At 43.3% G+C, this 16,010-nt stretch overlaps 2 protein-coding genes across 2 annotated transcripts in view; both read left to right on the top strand.

Annotated features, from left to right (window-relative positions):
* LOC134741076 (homocysteine S-methyltransferase-like) overlaps window positions 1-16,010 on the top strand; it is a 44,198-nt gene that overhangs the window by 5,533 nt on the left and 22,655 nt on the right. The window lies entirely within an intron of this gene.
* On the top strand, window positions 13,045-15,024 carry LOC134740914 (uncharacterized). Its single transcript, XM_063673570.1, has 2 exons — window positions 13,045-13,597; window positions 14,849-15,024. The coding sequence occupies exons 1-2, from the start codon at window positions 13,045-13,047 to the stop codon at window positions 15,022-15,024; spliced, it is 729 nt and encodes a 242-aa protein (XP_063529640.1).

Here is a 16,010-nt window from a genome sequence, read left to right on the forward strand (position 1 = left end):
GCAGTACCTAGTGGATCTAAGGTTTGGTGCATCATAGGGACACGCTGTTTTAGTCACCCGACTCGTCTTGATAAGCACTTAGGAGAGCGGTACCCATGATAGAGCTGATGCTGAACCCTGGCAGTACCTAGTGGATCTAGGGTTTGGTGCAACATAGGCACGCGCTGTTTAGGTCATCCGACTCGTCTTGATGAGCACTTAGAAGAGCAGTACCCATGATAGAGCTGATGCTGAACCCTGGCAGTACCTAGTGGGTCTAAGGTTTGGTGCAACATAGGCACACGCTGTTTTAGTCATCCGACTCGTCTTGATGAGCACTTAGGAGAGCAGTACCCATGATAGAGCTGATGCTGAACCCTGGCAGTACCTAATGGATCTAAGGTTTGGTGCAACATAGGCACACGCTGTTTTAGTCATCCGACTCGTCTTGATGAGCACTTAGGAGAGCAGTACCCATGATAGAGCTGATGCTGAACCCTGGCAGTACCTAATGGATCTAAGGTTTGGTGCGACATAGGCACACGCTGTTTTAGTCATCCGACTCGTCTTGATGAGCACTTATGAGAGCAGTACCCATAATGGAGCTGATGCTGAACCCTGGCAGTACCTAGCGGAACTAAGGTTTGGTGCAACGTAGGCACACGCTGTTTTAGTCATCCGACTCGTCTTGATGAGCACTTAGGAGAGCAGTACCCATGATAGAGCTGATGCTGAACCCTGGCAGTACCTAGTGGATCTAAGGTTTGGTGCATCATAGGGACACGCTGTTTTAGTCACCCGACTCGTCTTGATAAGCACTTAGGAGAGCGGTACCCATGATAGAGCTGATGCTGAACCCTGGCAGTACCTAGTGGATCTAGGGTTTGGTGCAACATAGGCACACGCTGTTTTAGTCACCCGACTCGTCTTGATGAGCACTTAGGAGAGCAGTACCCATAATGGAGCTGATGCTGAACCCTGGCAGTACATAGTGGAACTAAGGTTTGGTGCAACATAGGCACGCGCTGTTTTGGTCATCCGACTCGTCTTGATGAGCACTTAGGAGAGCAGTACCCATGATAGAGCTGATGCTGAACCCTGGCAATACCTAGTGGATCTAAGGTTTGGTGCAACATAGGCACGCGCTGTTTAGGTCATCCGACTCGTCTTGATGAGCACTTAGAAGAGCAGTACCCATGATAGAGCTGATGCTGAACCCTGGCAGTACCTAGTGGGTCTAAGGTTTGGTGCAACATAGGCACACGCTGTTTTAGTCATCCGACTCGTCTTGATGAGCACTTAGGAGAGCAGTACCCATGATAGAGCTGATGCTGAACCCTGGCAGTACCTAATGGATCTAAGGTTTGGTGCAACATAGGCACACGCTGTTTTAGTCATCCGACTCGTCTTGATGAGCACTTAGGAGAGCAGTACCCATGATAGAGCTGATGCTGAACCCTGGCAGTACCTAATGGATCTAAGGTTTGGTGCGACATAGGCACACGCTGTTTTAGTCATCCGACTCGTCTTGATGAGCACTTATGAGAGCAGTACCCATAATGGAGCTGATGCTGAACCCTGGCAGTACCTAGCGGAACTAAGGTTTGGTGCAACGTAGGCACACGCTGTTTTAGTCATCCGACTCGTCTTGATGAGCACTTAGGAGAGCAGTACCCATGATAGAGCTGATGCTGAACCCTGGCAGTACCTAGTGGATCTAAGGTTTGGTGCATCATAGGGACACGCTGTTTTAGTCACCCGACTCGTCTTGATAAGCACTTAGGAGAGCGGTACCCATGATAGAGCTGATGCTGAACCCTGGCAGTACCTAGTGGATCTAGGGTTTGGTGCAACATAGGCACACGCTGTTTTAGTCACCCGACTCGTCTTGATGAGCACTTAGGAGAGCAGTACCCATAATGGAGCTGATGCTGAACCCTGGCAGTACATAGTGGAACTAAGGTTTGGTGCAACATAGGCACGCGCTGTTTTGGTCATCCGACTCGTCTTGATGAGCACTTAGGAGAGCAGTACCCATGATAGAGCTGATGCTGAACCCTGGCAATACCTAGTGGATCTAAGGTTTGGTGCAACATAGGCACGCGCTGTTTAGGTCATCCGACTCGTCTTGATGAGCACTTAGAAGAGCAGTACCCATGATAGAGCTGATGCTGAACCCTGGCAGTACCTAGTGGGTCTAAGGTTTGGTGCAACATAGGCACACGCTGTTTTAGTCATCCGACTCGTCTTGATGAGCACTTAGGAGAGCAGTACCCATGATAGAGCTGATGCTGAACCCTGGCAGTACCTAATGGATCTAAGGTTTGGTGCAACATAGGCACACGCTGTTTTAGTCATCCGACTCGTCTTGATGAGCACTTAGGAGAGCAGTACCCATGATAGAGCTGATGCTGAACCCTGGCAGTACCTAATGGATCTAAGGTTTGGTGCAACATAGGCACGCGCTGTTTTGGTCATCCGACTCGTCTTGATGAGCACTTAGGAGAGCTGTACCCATGATAGAGCTGATGCTGAACCCTGGCAATACCTAGTGGATCTAAGGTAGGTGGTAAGGCTCTATCATGGGTACCGCTCTCCTAAGTGCTCATCAAGACGAGTCGGGTGACTAAAACAGCGTGTGCCTATGTTGCACCAAACCTTAGATCCACTAGGTACTGCCAGGGTTCAGCATCAGCTCTATCATGGGTACTGCTCTTCTAAGTGCTCATCAAGACGAGTCGGATGACCTAAACAGCGCGTGCCTATGTTGCACCAAACCTTAGATCCACTATGTACTGCCAGGGTTCAGCATCAGCTCCATTATGGGTACTGCTCTCCTAAGTGCTCATCAAGGCGAGTCGGGTGACTAAAACAGCGTGTGCCTATGTTGCACCAAACCCTATATCCACTAGGTACTGCCAGGGTTCAGCATCAGCTCTATCATGGGTACCGTTCTCCTAAGTGCTTATCAAGACGAGTCGGGTGACTAAAACAGCGTGTCCCTATGATGCACCAAATCTTAGATCCACTAGGTACTGCCAGGGTTCAGCATCAGCTCTATCATGGGTACTGCTCTCCTAAGTGCTCATCAAGACGAGTCGGATGACTAAAACAGCGTGTGCCTACGTTGCACCAAACCTTAGTTCCGCTAGGTACTGCCAGGGTTCAGCATCAGCTCCATTATGGGTACTGCTCTCATAAGTGCTCATCAAGACGAGTCGGATGACTAAAACAGCGTGTGCCTATGTCGCACCAAACCTTAGATCCATTAGGTACTGCCAGGGTTCAGCATCAGCTCTATCATGGGTACTGCTCTCCTAAGTGCTCATCAAGACGAGTCGGATGACTAAAACAGCGTGTGCCTATGTTGCACCAAACCCTGGATCCACTAGGTACTGCCAGGGTTCAGCATCAGCTCTATCATGGGTACTGCACTCCTAAGTGCTCATCAAGACGAGTCGGATGACTAAAACAGCGTGTGCCTATGTTGCACCAAACCCTAGATCCACTAGGTACTGCCAGGGTTCAGCATCAGCTCTATCATGGGTACTGCTCTACTAAGTGCTCATCAAGACGAGTCGGGTGACTAAAACAGCGTGTGCCTATGTTGCACCAAACCTTAGATCCACTAGGTACTGCCAGGGTTCAGCATCAGCTCTATCATGGGTACTGCTCTTCTAAGTGCTCATCAAGACGAGTCGGATGACCTAAACAGCGCGTGCCTATGTTGCACCAAACCTTAGATCCACTATGTACTGCCAGGGTTCAGCATCAGCTCCATTATGGGTACTGCTCTCCTAAGTGCTCATCAAGACGAGTCGGGTGACTAAAACAGCGTGTGCCTATGTTGCACCAAACCCTATATCCACTAGGTACTGCCAGGGTTCAGCATCAGCTCTATCATGGGTACCGTTCTCCTAAGTGCTTATCAAGACGAGTCGGGTGACTAAAACAGCGTGTCCCTATGATGCACCAAACCTTAGATCCACTAGGTACTGCCAGGGTTCAGCATCAGCTCTATCATGGGTACTGCTCTCCTAAGTGCTCATCAAGACGAGTCGGATGACTAAAACAGCGTGTGCCTACGTTGCACCAAACCTTAGTTCCGCTAGGTACTGCCAGGGTTCAGCATCAGCTCCATTATGGGTACTGCTCTCATAAGTGCTCATCAAGACGAGTCGGATGACTAAAACAGCGTGTGCCTATGTCGCACCAAACCTTAGATCCATTAGGTACTGCCAGGGTTCAGCATCAGCTCTATCATGGGTACTGCTCTCCTAAGTGCTCATCAAGACGAGTCGGATGACTAAAACAGCGTGTGCCTATGTTGCACCAAACCTTAGATCCACTAGGTAGTGCCAGGGTTCAGCATCAGCTCTATCATGGGTACTGCTCTCCTAAGTGCTCATCAAGACGAGTCGGATGACTAAAACAGCGTTTGCCTATGTTGCACCAAACCTTAGTTCCGCTAGGTACTGCCAGGGTTCAGCATCAGCTCCATTATGGGTACTGCTCTCCTAAGTGCTCATCAAGACGAGTCGGGTGACTAAAACAGCGTGTGCCTATGTTGTACCAAACCTTAGATCCACTAGGTACTGCCAGGGTTCAGCATCAGCTCTATCATGGGTACTGCTCTCCTAAGTGCTCATCAAGACGAGTCGGATGACTAAAACAGCGTGTGCCTATGTTGCACCAAACCCTGGATCCACTAGGTACTGCCAGGGTTCAGCATCAGCTCTATCATGGGTACTGCACTCCTAAGTGCTCATCAAGACGAGTCGGATGACTAAAACAGCGTGTGCCTATGTTGCACCAAACCCTAGATCCACTAGGTACTGCCAGGGTTCAGCATCAGCTCTATCATGGGTACTGCTCTACTAAGTGCTCATCAAGACGAGTCGGGTGACTAAAACAGCGTGTGCCTATGTTGCACCAAACCTTAGATCCACTAGGTACTGCCAGGGTTCAGCATCAGCTCTATCATGGGTACTGCTCTCCTAAGTGCTCATCAAGACGAGTCGGATGACTAAAACAGCGTGTGCCTATGTTGCACCAAACCTTAGACCCACTAGGTACTGCCAGGGTTCAGCATCAGCTCTATCATGGGTACTGCTCTTCTAAGTGCTCATCAAGACGAGTCGGATGACTAAAACAGCGTGTGCCTATGTTGCACTAATCCTTAGTTCCGCTAGGTACTGCCAGGGTTCAGCATCAGCTCTATTATGGGTACTGCTCTCCTAAGTGCTCATCAAGACGAGTCGGGTGACTAAAACAGCGTGTGCCTATGTTGCACCAAACCTTAGATCCACTAGGTAGTGCCAGGGTTCAGCATCAGCTCTATCATGGGTACTGCTCTCCTAAGTGCTCATCAAGACGAGTCGGATGACTAAAACAGCGTGTGCCTATGTTGCACCAAACCTTAGTTCCACTAGGTACTGCCAGGGTTCAGCATCAGCTCCATTATGGGTACTGCTCTCCTAAGTGCTCATCAAGACGAGTCGGGTGACTAAAACAGCGTGTGCCTATGTTGTACCAAACCTTAGATCCACTAGGTACTGCCAGGGTTCAGCATCAGCTCTATCATGGGTACTGCTCTCCTAAGTGCTCATCAAGACGAGTCGGATGACTAAAACAGCGTGTGCCTATGTTGCACCAAACCCTGGATCCACTAGGTACTGCCAGGGTTCAGCATCAGCTCTATCATGGGTACTGCTCTTCTAAGTGCTCCTCAAGACGAGTCGGATGACCAAAACAGCGCGTGCCTATGTTGCACCAAACCTTACTTCCACTATGTACTGCCAGGGTTCAGCATCAGCTCTATCATGGGTACCGCTCTACTAAGTGCTCATCAAGACGAGTCAGATGACCAAAACAGCGCGTGCCTATGTTGCACCAAACCTTAGATCCACTAGGTACTGCCAGGGTTCAGCATCAGCTCTATCGTGGGTACCACTCTCCTAAGTGCTCATCAAGACGAGTCAGATGACCAAAACAGCGCGTGCCTATGTTGCACCAAACCTTAGATCCACTAGGTACTGCCAGGGTGCAGCATCAGCTCTATCATGGGTACTGCTCTCCTAAGTGCTCATCAAGACGAGTCGGACGACCTAAACAGCGCGTGCCTATGTTGCACCAAACCTTAGATCCACTAGGTACTGCCAGGGTTCAGCATCAGCTCTATCATGGGTACCGCTCTACTAAGTGCTCATCAAGACGAGTCGGGTGACTAAAACAGCGTGTGCCTATGTTGCACCAAACCTTAGATCCACTAGGTACTGCCAGGGTTCAGCATCAGCTCTATCATGGGTACTGCTCTCCTAAGTGCTCATCAAGACGAGTCGGATGACTAAAACAGCGTGTGCCTATGTTGCACCAAACCTTAGACCCACTAGGTACTGCCAGGGTTCAGCATCAGCTCTATCATGGGTACTGCTCTTCTAAGTGCTCATCAAGACGAGTCGGATGACCTAAACAGCGCGTGCCTATGTTGCACCAAACCTTAGATCCACTAGGTACTGCCAGGGTGCAGCATCAGCTCTATCATGGGTACCGCTCTCCTAAGTGCTCATCAAGACGAGTCAGATGACCGAAACAGCGCGTGCCTATGTTGCACCAAACCTTAGATCCACTAGGTACTGCCAGGGTTCAGCATCAGCTCTATCATGGGTACCGCTCTCCTAAGTGCTCATCAAGACGAGTCGGGTGACTAAAACAGCGTGTGCCTATGTTGCACCAAACCTTAGATCCACTAGGTACTGCCAGGGTTCAGCATCAGCTCTATCATGGGTACTGCTCTCCTAAGTGCTCATCAAGACGAGTCGGATGACTAAAACAGCGTGTGCCTATGTTGCACCAAACCTTAGATCCACTAGGTAGTGCCAGGGTTCAGCATCAGCTCTATCATGGGTACTGCTCTCCTAAGTGCTCATCAAGACGAGTCGGGTGACTAAAACAGCGTGTGCCTATGTTGCACCAAACCTTAGATCCACTAGGTACTGCCAGGGTTCAGCATCAGCTCTATCATGGGTACCGCTCTCCTAAGTGCTCATCAAGACGAGTCGGGTGACTAAAACAGCGTGTGCCTATGTTGCACCAAACCTTAGATCCACTAGGTACTGCCAGGGTTCAGCATCAGCTCTATCATGGGTACTGCTCTCCTAAGTGCTCATCAAGACGAGTCGGATGACTAAAACAGCGTGTGCCTATGTTGCACCAAACCTTAGTTCCGCTAGGTACTGCCAGGGTTCAGCATCACCTCCATTATGGGTACTGCTCTCCTAAGTGCTCATCAAGACGAGTCGGGTGACTAAAACAGCGTGTGCCTATGTTGCACCAAACCTTAGATCCATTAGGTACTGCCAGGGTTCAGCATCAGCTCTATCATGGGTATGGCTCTCCGAAGTGCTCATCAAGACGAGTCGGATGACTAAAACAGCGTGTGCCTATGTTGCACCAAACCTTAGATCCATTAGGTACTGCCAGGGTTCAGCATCAGCTCTATCGTGGGTACGGCTCTCCGAAGTGCTCATCAAGACGATTTAAATGACCAAAACCGCGTATGTCTGTGTTGCACCAAACCAGAATTCTACTAGGTAGTAGGTAGGTACTGCTACTACTGCCAGGGTTCAGTCAGGGTCATTTTGCTGTCTCATTTTAAAATATCACGAATGTAATTTTATTAGACGTTGATGCAATTGAGAGTAATTCTAATAAATTTTTTGAAACTTTAATGGCCATTGAAGTTAATCCGAATTAAAGTTAATCCGAATTAACTTCAATGGCCATTAACGTCTCAAAAATTTAATCCGAATTAACTTTAATCCGAATTAACTTTAATCCGAATTAAATGGCTAATGGTTAATGGCCATTAACCTTTTTAATTGTTAATTTTTAATGGTTAATGGCATTAGCGTTCGGCCAACACTGAGCAGCATCACATCATCATCAGCCGGAATGTATGAAACAGCCAAAATTTTTTTCACGATTTTAGTATTGGTCCCGTAATAAAAGTTGTTCAGTATGACCTATAAAGTCACTACGCAGAGTATGGCTGGTGGTTAAAATTTCACAGCTGTAGTGCAACTATTAAGCTTATCGTCGCCTAATGAGGACTACGATAAAATAATCAAAGTCTAGCCGTCAAAAGTCGATTATATGTCTAATTATCCAAAAAACGTTGCCATTTACCGTCTATCGCTGTCAAAGTAGATAAAACGGTATGAATACTATAAAACGGTATTAATCTAGATAAATGATTTATATCATTTAACATCCACTTATCAACTAAGTTTCAGTTTAATGTTATGCAGTAAATCGTTTAGCGACTATCGCTGCCAAAAGTGGAAGACGTCAACTCAATAAAAACTGGATAATATGTTAATTTTGTCATCATTTATAAAGTCGACCATTATAGCCCTGCAGCTGTTGCTTATTTATATTTTAACGAGAAAAATAAAGAGAATATGTTTATAAAATTTTATCGTATCATTCATATATCACTGTTTATATGCCACAGTCACTAGATTAACACGTGAAGAACCTAAATATATAAAACTCGCAATGTTGTTTAGGTGAACGACCGACCGGATTTTTAGCGATAGAGGAATGGCACTCGATAATACATTCTCGGGTAATAAAATCGTTAAATTCGTTTATTGTACTAAATTTTGGAATATAAAACAACTATTGTATTCAGACAATTTATCGGTTTGACTTGCTAGACGAGGGCCAATATAGGTAAGGCGATCAGATCAGTAGAGTTAACCAGTGAGTCGTATCATAAACGTTTTTTTAATTATTTCAGTTCAGTTCCGTTTTTAAAATGAAATGGCTTGGGAGATATACTCGTATATATGTATACGACGAATATTATATGTTACGGTTAGTACAAGACAGTGTACGGTTATTAGCTCTTGTAAAGCGATAGCTGGACTTTACAATGGGCCACGTGGGTAACCTGGCTTTGCTTCCAGAATGGTGGTTAAACTCGTATCAAGATTAACTCTTCTTTAATGAGCAAAAACAAAGAAATTAATCACGACCCGATGTCACCAAGATGGCGATCGACAAGCTACCCCTTTGAATTGTTTGTATGACTACAATTTTGTCTATCAAAATAGTTGTCAGTTTTATCCGTCATCCTTTTCCTTCTAACTTTTTGCCTTCTAAATTTATAAGAAATGTAAAAATGGTACTTACCGCCTATTTGATTATAATTATCGTTACTTCGTCAATAAAAGGTATGAATGGTGTGGCTATTCCGTCTGTAATATTAGCGTATTTTTATTCCCGGCGGGTAATGATATGAATAGGACTGCCAATCCCGTATTCTATATTCAATCTCGGTGTCTGCGGAAATAATTATTTTCAGTCCCGTGAGACCCCGATATTTAAAGAATTCCGCATGGGAATTAACCAGTGATCGTTGATGTTCTTGACCTTTGTATGGTTAAGGCTACTCTTATTATATATGCAAATTTGTAAATAGTAGTAAAAAGGGCTAACGAAAATTTGAATGACCGATGACACGACTAAATTTGTTTCTTTTTTTAGCTTTATCATATTGAGTACCTACCGCTACATTTATTATAGCCAAAACTTTACACAAAATGCCGGAAACATCAATAAATAAACATTTAAAAATATTTTAAGCAAACACCGCGGGATCCCACGATCGAATCACGTAAGAAGCTACGACACATCCATAGAATAGACCTATATGTATATTACCAAAGATCTATGTAACTCCGTATAAGATGAATAGTCTAAGGAAAAAACGTGCCTCAGAAATCAAGACTAATTGATTCTCGCATAGATGGCGATTACACCTTTGGCCTATTCTCGACTAGATGGCGTTGACGGTTTCGTTTCTTATTTAACAATTTTAACACATATCAGTGAAAGAACATGGGTCAAAATCGTATAAAAATAATAAATACAAATAAATAAAAAATCTTTAACCTTATATATAAACCTATTTGGATATTTTTATACATTTTAATTTTTAGTTTTATTCGTGTGTCGATAGACGGCAGTAAATTCACTGTGGCTAAAAAATTTACTATGACAGTAACACTCTATATTCGTTTTGGTTCTACATAATATTAGGTCTAATATGACAAAAGACTATAACTTTAAGTACTAGAAATAAAGTAGAATTTTAATAACGTTCATGTCCATTAAAAACTGTAATAAATTAATTTGATTTGTTCCCAAACTTGTTCGTACATGTCCATTATTCTTTATATATTTTGACAGAAGTTATTTGAATTTGACAGAAGCTTTACCGTATTTAAGGTAAATAGGGTCTGTCCTTAAAATTTTGTATGAAATTACAATTACAAACAAATATCAGCTTTCTAGAATTAAGTATAATGGTGCTTATTTTAAAGACTCTACTACTACAAATAAACATGTCAAGTTGTACTAGAAGTAAAATATAATTTTACTTATGCTGTAATTATGTAATCTAACATGCTGATAGACAGACAGACCAAACATTTTTGGGGCGATAGAATAAAAGTTTCACTTTAAAAACTAAATTATTAACTCGATTAGAACAAAAGTTAATATTTAATGTAAATAACCTATAACATAACCATAAGCCCTGGAGCCGATTTTGGAAATTCAAGCTTTCGATTTCGTCATTCCAAAATCTGTAGAAAACGATGAAATGCAATTTCTTTTAATAAGGTAATTTTTTGTAACAAGAAATGAACAGAACATTATAATAATAAATGTGGTATGTAACTCGGCATATATTATAAGCACCGGCACTCTTGTGGTCCCGAGGGACTCGAGAATTCAGTAAAGTATTCCGTTAAAATCTTCGACACTGCGTATATCAAAAAAATATGATAACTTAAAAAATGAAAACCGACTTCAAAAAGGACAGTAGGGAAGAATGGGATAATTCCAGACAGCAGGTAATAGGGTATTTGACTACTAGTCAAATCAGTTTATTTTCTGGAACTGTCAAAACGATTTTGCTACTATGTAACTTATATGAAACACTTGCATGTCGTCACGATCAAATTACCTAGTCTATAGGTTTATACGGGTTTTAAAATAGAAATTACTACTACGTTTCTCTATTAATCTTCTGGAGCTTTATTTCATGCATGGTGTAAAATAATTTATTTTAAATACAGTCAAATACCCTATTGCGGACGTTTATGTTTTGGGCAATACGGCGTTCCTTAGCCCCCGTGAGCTCCTTTAGGGAAATACCCATCAAACACATTTGATACTCGGGTTGAAGCGAAAAAAAAAACATCCCCACTACGATTAATTACATACCCCAATAACCCAAATTCTTTTTTTTTACCACTGTCGGCATGATTGAGTTATATATCTTGGCCGAATTGCAGCTTTCTGGCACTATATAGCGACCACGGACGGACAGACGGACAATACGGACATGGCGAATCTGTAAGGGTAATTGACTACGGAAACCTAAAAATCAAACAGAGGGACATAGTCATGGTTAATGTACACCAAATTGCGTGAAAATTATATTTTAAATTATCCAGAGACCAACACTGGGAGGGTAATGTCTAATGTCAGAAGTGATGATGCAACACCTAACATTTCCCAGCCAGTGTTGGATAGACCCAGATGTGTACGGGTAAACGCAGAATACAGATTAATGTTGTGAAAAAATTTCGGAATTTATCCAAAATGCTCGGGTAATACTATAACAATTATACCAGGGTAAACTTGAGTTTAATTAACCTTCTAACATTACCCGTAATAATTAATAACATATATAAATGCACATATACAGTGTGTACATCTAATACGGGCGATAAATTAAACCAGAATAGATATATAATTTATTCGTCTAATCATTAATTAAGAAGTTTTTTTATTTACACTTAATTATGACCCCGTAATTATTATTATTTTAATTTACAGAGCAGCAATGTACTGCAAACATTAAGAAACGTAAGATGACATGACATTACGAGATACGAGCTTTTTAATAGTAACTGCCAACAAGCGTTGACAGTTACTTAAAAACGCTCGTATCTCGAAACTTGTGTGGTGTATTACATAAATTACATTGCGGGCTGAATTATTTTGTATGCATAATTTTTTTATTGCAATTCTAAGTAAAAGTTATCTAATTACATTTCTTATGTCCTATACTAACCACCGTTAAGAGATTCGCCCGTATAATGCATATATTTAGTATATGTCAGGATCGTAGCAAGTGGAAATCCGTGGTCTCTGCCTACCCCTCCGGGAAATAGGCGTGAATAATATGTATAGTATGTATAAATGCACGTGTCCTGACTGACTGACATATCAACGCAGAGCAGAAACTACAAAAGCCAGAAAGTTGAAATTTGCACACCAAGTTACATTTGTAATGTGTACAAGAGATCAGAAGCGATTTTGAAAAATTCAAGGAGTGGGTTAAAAAGGGGATGAAAGTTTGTATGGGGTTCAAGTTTTATTTTAAGCTAGGAATTTGAAACTTTGTAAAAAGATATTTTATTAAAATGTAAAAACACTTATTTCAGCGTTTTATAAAATTCATCTCCTAAGAGGGTTAAAAAGGGGATGAAAGTTTGTATGGGGTGAAAGTTTTACTTTAAGCTAGGAACTTGAAACTTTGTACAAAGGTAGTTTATTAAAATACAAGAAAACTAATTAATTTCAGTTTTTGAAAATTAATCTATTAAGGGGGGTTATTACAACACAAGAAAAGTAATTTCAGCGTTTTTAAATATACTTTTTAAATATAATTCTCAAGGCCTTAGGCATACCCGACAAGCTGGTAAATATGGTCAAAGTTGCCACTCAACTAAGTAAACTGCGGGTTAGAGTGGGTAGCGCCCTCACAGAGGAGTTTGAAGTCATTACAGGGCTCAAACAGGGCGATGCACTCTCACCCTTGCTGTTCAACTTGATACGTACGTATACTTATACGTATACTTGTACGTCATCCGGAAAGTCTTATTGTATGATGGGGGAGTTGAGCTGAACGGCCAACACAAAATAGTAGGATACGCCGACGACCTGGCGCTACTGGGTGAGTGTGAGGAGCACATGCGAGGAATGGCGCAAACTAGAATAGATGAGGAAGGTAGGAAAGTGGCGCTTAGGATCAGTCTGGAGAAAATGGAGTATCTCCACATGAGAAGACGGAGAAGGGTACGCAGTGATGGGCTAACCGTTAACGGGAATTATTACAAGCGCGTATCGTTCAAGTATCTCGGTTGCACAATAACAGACACCAACCAGAGAGAAGACGAAATCGACATCCGTATCCAGAATGCCCTAAGATGTTCAGCAGCCCTTCACAAAATATTAACGTCCAAGCTCATCAGCAGGAGCACCAAGATTAGAGTTTACAAGACTGTGATAAGACCGATCTTGGTATATGGATGCGAAGCTTGGACGTTGACCTTGAAGGAGGAAAACAAGCTCTTGGTGGCGGAGAGGAAGATCTTTAGAAGGATCTTAGGCCCTATAAGAAGGGAGGTTGGCTCTTGGAGAGTGAGGAAGAATTTGGAGGTGGAAGAACTGGTGGGCGAGCCCAACATCATCGGCGAGAGCAAGGCTGCTCGGCTTCGCTGGCTCGGCCACGTGGAGAGGATGGGAGAGGATCGTGCGGCCAAGAGAGCTTATCTGGGGCGACTAACTGGGAGACGTCCGGTCGGAAGGCCTAGGTACCGGTGGATCGATAAGTTCCAGAAGGACCTATGTGACATCCAGGCGGCTGAATGGCGTTGGATGGCACAGGTTAGGAACGAATGGCGAAACCTAGTATCGGAGGCCAAGATCCACTTCGGGTCGCTGAGCCAGCGAAGTAAGTACGGGAGTTAAATTGGGGTTGAAAATTAGTAACGGGAATAATTTAGTAGGTACCTACTAGGGTCTTGAAATTCTGAGGAAGAAAGACTCAATATTCAATAGTAAGAAAAATAATTTCAATGCTTTTGAAATTTAAAAATGGTTGAAAGTCTGTGTCGGGAAATAATAAATCCACGCGAACCAAATCGTGGGCAACAGCTAGTATTTAATAACATTCATTTTAATCGATTTGGTTTGATTTAGTTTGATATTTTATGGTTAATGAAAAATTTAGTGTTTCACTCGAGGGCAAAATTTGTTTAACCCTCGTGCCTTGAAACACTCGCAACGCTCAAGATTCCACTTTTCGAACCACTGGCTGCGCTCGTGGTTCAATTTTGGAATCTTTCGCTTGCTCGGGTATCAATATCAGTACGAGCGGTTATACAACAACTTTGTCCTCTTGTAAAACAAATAACTATTAACACCCTCGCACCCAGGTGATGGGATGTCGAGATGCTTAAAATATCGTTATCAACGAAAACAATATTTCTTAGGCAGTAAAAACGCCTCGACGGCTTTTACGCCGGGCTACCGAGTTTTTCGTGTAGTGATTTATGTTTAATTAGAGCGTCCTTCACATTTTTGTGTCATTCCTAATTTAAGAAGTCCCCAAGAGATGCAAAGGCTGATAATGATTCTTGCGAGATAGGGAACAATTACCGGCTATTCAATTCAATTCAATTCAATTAATTTATTTCAGAATAAAAATTCCATATACAATTACATTTACATTTAAAATAAAATAAAATAACTTATCCTAAATTAAAACTAAATACGTTAGTAACAATAGGTAATACTTAGAACAACTATGTTAGTACACAGGAAATAATTTGTTAATAAAATACATTAAAATAAAATAAAATTACAATTTTAATAACAAATGCATTACAATTAAAAATCCTTCAAATTTTATTTCCCCACTGTGGAATGGAGTTCAATCCATCGCCGCAGTATCGGGGAGTCCCACCTCTCGGCCAGTGTTTGTAAGATGGTGTTCGTGGAGCCGCGCACACTCCTCATCATCGAAGCGGCCCGCTTCCTGATTACGGCGTAAAAGCCATCAATTTGCCGCTCCGCAAACATCGCGGAGGCGCTGCAGTGTCGCGGCAGCCCGAACAGCACCCTACACGCATCATTATACTGGACGCGCAGGGCGCCGTATGTACGCTGCGTGTCTGACCCATAGGCTACACGTGTAAAAAGATTGGCAGTACACCCTAAAAAGGGTTACTTTGACTGTATCAGTACAACGTGCAAACCGCCGGGCCAACATATTACAACGCACAGCCAGCGTCCTACGTTCCCTCTCTACATCAAGGTTGTCACTTAAGTCATCAGTGACCCAGTGGCCCAAATATTTAAATTGTTGTACCTGTTTTAACGGAGCCCCACATAACCTGACAGGTGGTACATCGAGATATGTTTTAGTGCCAGCCTTGAAAACCATGAACTCGCTCTTAACTGCGTTATATTTAAGCCCATGGGCCTCCGCATACGACTCACAGATGCGTAACATCTTCTGCAGTGCACTAATCGAGGGGCTGAGCAACACCATATCATCGGCATAACTGATGTTGTTTATGCAAACTCCGTCCACTGAGCAACCTATGTTGGTGTCGCTGAGCTCCTCGATGAGCCGGTTCATGTACAGGTTGAAGAGCCGGGGCGAGCTTAACCCCCCCTGCCGCACCCCGCACTCCAACCCATACACTTCCGAGTGCGCTCCTGCCCACTTAACATTGTTTTTCTGCCTGCTGTACCAGTACCTAATTATGGAAATGACTTCACTAGGTATGTCAGTCTCTTCCCTCATCTTCAGCCACAGCTTATCGTACGGACACCAGGTGGAAAGCCTTTGACAGGTCCAGATAACAGGCGAATACAGGCGTTTTTCTAGCTGGAGGTCTGGACAGTCTGCTTGAGACTTAGGATGGCACTTTCAGTGGATAGGCCAGGTCGGAACCCGAATTGAGCATCATGTAAATGTATGTGCCTACACACACATGTGGCTATACATTAATGACGTCACACCTTTAGGGGGAGGGAGGGGGTCATGAAAATGTGACAAGTTGTGAAAAGGGAGAGGTTCTTCCGTAACCGAAAATTGTTTTGATACATGAATCTAGTATAACTGGATCGGTCATGAGGAGTGGGGGAAAATGACC

The sequence above is a fragment of the Cydia strobilella genome, chromosome 4, assembly GCF_947568885.1.
Source record: "Cydia strobilella chromosome 4, ilCydStro3.1, whole genome shotgun sequence".
Lineage (NCBI taxonomy): Eukaryota > Metazoa > Arthropoda > Insecta > Lepidoptera > Tortricidae > Cydia > Cydia strobilella.